Below are 5571 nucleotides of genomic sequence, written 5' to 3'. Positions count from 1 at the left end.
TAAATGCTTATGACTCAAGGTGCACCACCCTATTGCTCCACCACCATGTGAACCTCACCTTTAGACTCAAACTTACCAAATATCAGTCACCCCCATCTTGTATGTCTTACAACAGGCCATTGACTCAGGCTTGAGCTGTGCACAGTTTAAAGTAATGCTTGGTTTTTGTCCTACATTGCTCTGCAACTGACCCTGCTCTCTGACCTCCCTGAAAAGGCACAAGCAAAAAGATTATTTCTCCCGCAGGGATCAATAGAGTATTACAAAAAAAGCTTACATTGTACATTCTGCTACCGTGGGGGCTTTTTTCTTCTTTTAATACAAGCAAGAAAAAGGAGTCTTTTCAGGATTTAGTGATTTGAAGGACGGAATGCTAAAATACCACCAGCATACCGACAGATATACAGTACGCAGGCGATGCAGGTCTGACATCAGCTCTAACACTCAAAACACACGTACATGCATACATTAGAAAATCGCTCCTCACTCTTTCTATACTCCACTCCAGCAACTCTACACATATGCACACAAACACCTCTTGTTTGTGCCTCAAGGGTTTGTGACTTGATGTAGATCCTTCTCTTCTCAACAGACACACCCTTTATATCGCATGTATACAGTCTACCAAAAGCTTTCTCAGTCTCACACTCCATAAAACTATAGTCTGAGTGTGAGAGACATACACACACTGATGTTGAATGAACACATTTGTGCATAAATTTGTGGACAGCTGGATGTGTATGTGTCAGTCTGTTTTATCTGCATGGTATGGCGCTGCAGCGTATATGATTTAGTTAGTAATTAGGGAATAGAGACATATCCAATTATTGGGGTTATGAAATATCACCCTGTCTCAGTAGTTATTCCAGTACTGTCTGCACCCTGCCTTATTATTACACCAGCTGCATATATGATTAGGTGTGTGCGTGTGTAAAAGAGAAAGAGAGAGAGAGAGAGAAAAAGAGAGGGAAAGAGACAAAGAAAGAAAGCTAGAGAGAGTGAGTAGAGTATGTATGTGTCCAAGAAGAAGGCAGCGTCTACAAAGGAAACTCATTTCTGCTCATTGTAAATTATTGGTGGCAGGACCACATGCCCGTAGGAGCTGCAGCCAATCCCATTGCTGACAGTCCCGTGATACCTTGAGTATGTGTGTGTGTAGGCTAATGTACTGCCCATGGAGTGAAGAAAAACTCCAACTCTTTCAAATATAAATATATATGTGTAAATCATTTCTCCCTCTCTTTCTAACTTTAAGTACATGGACACACACAAAGGTAAGTCCTGATTCATAAACAGCTCCACACATAAATTAAATGGTGGTCAGTTAGTACGCACACCTGCTCTCTGATGAAAGTGTAAACAACATAGAAGGACATACCCACAGCTGTTTGTGTTTGTCCTTTGTGTGTGTGTGTGTGTGTGTGTGTGTGTGTGTGGGAGAGGGTGTTAAATCTGCACAATCATATCTCACCTACTGAAAAAGCCACCATCCGCTCTGCCTGTCGCCAGTGGAAACAAAGACCAGGGACTGTTCTATGTCAGCAACTGGAGAGCTGCTATCTCCCACCATCTGAGAGAGAGAGACTCTTAGGAGCTCACCGGATGCTGCCAGAAAAAAAAAAGAAAGAAAGAAAGAAAGAAAGAAAAATGAAAAAATGAACAGATTTCTGATGTGCAGGTAGACGGACAAAAACATTCACTCCACAGAGAGGGGTCTGATATAAAAGGCAAGATGGTTATCTCCTCTGGGCAGTGGTGATGAAAAGAGAGACGTGACTGCAGAGTGTGGATGACATAAGTGTACTCACATTTATCTTGCAAACTCAGTGTGCAAGTATACAATATATTATGCATGCAAAAGTGAGTCACTGGCTGAAATTCGATATGCATTTCATATCAGTCATATTTTGTTCCTAGACACAACATCAGTGCAAAGTAAAATATGATAGAGTTTGTATTAATCTCCCTGTAGAGTCCTTTCTTTTGTTCCTACCTTGCACACAAACACACACCTGCCTCCAGCCCCTCCCTTCAGTCTCTGCCAGACACACACACACAAATACACACACACACTGACAGATACGGAAGAACAAGTGATGCAGTGGGTGTAGTAAAGCTAGTGAAGCATGTGGAAATAATTTACAAGTTACGCATGGGAACTGAAGGACAGAACCTACTCGTGTATTCAGGAAGGTGGGAACACATTTGTCATGTCCTGCAGCAACAGTGTGCGCACGATAAGGGCGCAGGTTTGGAGCTTTTTTTTGGAGATAGTAGAGATGTTTATAGCACACCAGAGCGCAATAAAACCTCAGCCTTCTTTCATATGCTTCTCCTGAGATATGCAGGCTCTTATCACTGGTGACTGTTGCCTTGAACTTGCCTATACGGACTCTGCTGATCATGTAGAGAATTCCACAGCTCTCTGACAACAAAAACCATGCCACGGTAACAGCCGCCTATCGCCGCTAGCCGCCCTGCTCGCCCCTGATTGGATCATCTCATTGACTGGCACATTCCCGCTCGGCTTCCATTGGCCCGGCGGTAATGGACCCGTGACTGCGCTCCAGTGGAAGCCTCCGAAGGCGGAGCGCGCCGGCCGAGGCGGAGCTCTCCTTGGTACTTAAATGGAGCTGGCGCTGAAAGAAGTGAAGTCCGAGCACGCACGACAGCCGGAGAGGCCGGTGCGCGGTGCGAAGAGTGAGAGACAAGTGCGAGAAGAAACAGGGAAGACTAAGAGAAAGGAGGAGAGCAGGGGACCGTGCAGCCCTCTGTACTAATGGACCATAAGGATATTTAACCAGGGGAGCGCACAGGTATCCTCTCTTTTTCCCCTCCAGTTTCTTTTCATTTTGCGCCGTGCGTAAAGACACAACAGTGGCCTTTATTTACAGTGTATTCTCTTTCCTCACTCTTTTAATGCAGCAGCTGCCTTCCTCAGACTATTTCACCCCTCTTTCCCGTTTCCTTGTTTCTTCTGCATGGGACTCTTTTCACATTCCACTGGAATTAATGATTGACTAATGGGTGTGAAGGGAGCAAGGGGCAGAGGATCATTGATTGTGTTAGTCTACTCTTTCGGCTCAATAACACGAGAGAGCCCTTGTCCCTCTCTATAGGTGACTGCTGAGAAGTGCTGAGTGCTTTCTTAGCCTACTCTCTCATCAATTTGACCAAAGGGATTTAAACGCACCCAAGCGTTTGTGCATAATGTGTGGTTCCCTGTGAAAGTGAATTTATTTTTTGCTTGACGCTGCGTTTTACTCTCCTGACACCCATTTCTCTGACTCTCTCCATCTCTCACCCTCTCTCCCTGTCCCTTTCAGACACCGCAGTCCATGCCTCTGCCTTGCCAGGTCATTGATGGGAAATCAACTGGATCGGATCACCCACCTCAACTACAGCGAGCTGCCCACGGGGGATCCGTCCGGGCTGGAGAAGGACGAGCTTCGGGTCGGCGTCGCCTACTTCTTCTCTGACGAAGAGGAGGAGGTGGACGACCGCACTCCGTCTGACTGCAGCTTCACCAAGGACCACAGCCCGGCCGAGGAGGGACCCTTCTCGGTCAGCGAGGTGGAGTACTCTGCGTTCTGCTCCCAGGAATGCATCTTCTCCAAGCTGCGGGAGAACGAGGACTTGAATGTGTACTCGGCAAAAACTTTGCTGACTATGTGCAAACCGGGGGACCTGCTGGAGCTGGTGGCCACCGCGCAAGCCCCCCACTGGGCCATCTACGAGCAGGACGACCAAGTCATTCATCTGCACAAGGGCGAGATCCGCAAGGACAGCCTGCTTGAGATCAGCAACGGTCGACACGGGAGGATAGTCAACAATCGATACCGATACCGACCGCTTCCTCCTGACCTGGTGATGCAGAACGCAGTGGGACACCTGGGCCTGAGCAGCGAGGAGATATGCTGGACCAACTCGGAAAGTTTCGCAGCCTGGTGTCGCTTTGGGAAACGGGAGTTCAAAGCCGGGGGAGAGGCGCACTCAGCGGAGCAGCAGTATTTCCTCAAAGTGCATCTGTCCGGCAGTGGAGTGCACACTCTGGTCTTTCGCAGCCTGGAGGACATGATCCGTGAGAGGAGGCGAGTGGACGCCAGTGGAATTCTCAAAGAGCTGTCTTTGGTTAACGGGGGCAAGGAGTGATCAGGGATTCCGTTTGATATCCTCTCCTCCACCCGCCTCTCTCTCCCCCCACAGCTGCCTCCTCTCGCCAAGGCGCGCGGACGCACAGTTCTTGCGCACACACAAATGTACTCGCACACACGCACACAAGCACACAGACGCACACACATGCAAGGACCTGTTGGTTTTGGACTGTCTGCTCGTCACGGATGGATCTCGGGCTACGTCTGGACCACAGGCGCTCTGTGGAATTTCCATCAAATTGCAGAGGGTTGAAAACTGAGAGAGAGCGGCCATATAAACAGACAACGCCCCTTCAGATTAGAATTCGTGTTGAGTGGGACACACGATTTCTACTAAACCCATTGCCCCGAACAGCGAAATCACCTTTACAACCCGCACATAGCGCACACGGCTCGGTTTGGTTTTCTGTTTAATTTCTCGGGATAATGGAATTGGCCCCTTCTCTGCATAGGGCGCCTGCTGCGGCAGACCAGACGGTGAGACCGTGAGAGGGAGAGATCGGGGGGGAAAAAGATGAAAGATAGGATCTGGGGTGGCTCTCGAAAAGTCTCCCTTCTATTTTTTTACTGTTAGCTTTAAGACCGGGACTGAACATAACACAGATCCAAGCCACTGATTCATAGACCTCTGACAGTCCCAGATGGCTACGCAATTGCCTAAACAAAGCATTTTGGCTTGTTCAAGCTCCCCTTTTTGCCATATCAAGAGTATTGTCATTTTCACAATGCTGTCATCCTGATCCACAGCACTGGATGTATGTGTAAATTGTAGTCATATATTGATTTCAATTTGAGTCCCTTATTTTTGTATTTAAGTTTAGTGGATTTAACCCTGATCTCTTTTTGGTTCAAATAAATGGAGGTTGAAATATGAAAATAATCCCTTGGTCTAGCAGGTGTTGTTTGGTCAATGTACAATGTACAATAAGGAATGATCTCTCACTCTGTCTCTCTCTGGCTCACACACGCACACACATACACACAGGCGAGCACACGAGGTTATATGAATTATTGATGTTCTGGTGCCTCCTGACCTGCCTCAAGCCAAATAGGCTTCATATATCTCCACAGTATTTGGAGGCAGTAAAATGGTCATCTGCATCAAACCCATAAAGGCTTTATGAAAAATCCATATGGGATCTGGGAGCTACAGTATAAAGGCAGCTGTATAGAGTCAATGGGAACATACAGCATTTGGCCACAGGCTAAATTTCCGTGTGTGTGGGGTTTATCCTGCTGGTACCTAGACATTCATAGGCAGGTTTGAAATCTCCTGATTGTGTTTTCTTCATTCTTCACGACAGCACTATTCAAGTTATGTTGGCTTCTTAGCTCATATTTTACATCTGCAATGTGAACAAGATGTCCTCCATATAATGCTTATCACGGAGAAACACACTGTGTTATTATGGCACTT

The 5571-nt window shown here is 47.0% G+C and overlaps 1 protein-coding gene across 1 annotated transcript; it reads left to right on the top strand.

Moving 5' to 3' along the window:
• The first annotated feature begins 2671 nt into the window (after positions 1-2671).
• lratd1 (LRAT domain containing 1) lies at positions 2672-5028 on the top strand. Its single transcript, XM_041064525.1, has 2 exons — positions 2672-2816; positions 3327-5028. The coding sequence occupies exon 2, from the start codon at positions 3364-3366 to the stop codon at positions 4150-4152; it is 789 nt and encodes a 262-aa protein (XP_040920459.1). The 5' UTR covers positions 2672-2816; positions 3327-3363; the 3' UTR covers positions 4153-5028.
• The last annotated feature ends 543 nt before the right edge of the window (positions 5029-5571 follow it).

The sequence above is a fragment of the Toxotes jaculatrix genome, chromosome 19 (genome assembly GCF_017976425.1).
Source record: "Toxotes jaculatrix isolate fToxJac2 chromosome 19, fToxJac2.pri, whole genome shotgun sequence".
Lineage (NCBI taxonomy): Eukaryota > Metazoa > Chordata > Actinopteri > Toxotidae > Toxotes > Toxotes jaculatrix.
Note: the sequence above shows the minus strand (reverse complement) of the source record. Positions and strands in the feature narration are given on the sequence as shown.

Coding starts and splice junctions, on each gene's coding strand:
- lratd1 (XM_041064525.1), top strand. CDS start 3,364: ATGGGAAATCAACTGGATCGGATCACCCACCTCAACTACAGCGAGCTG.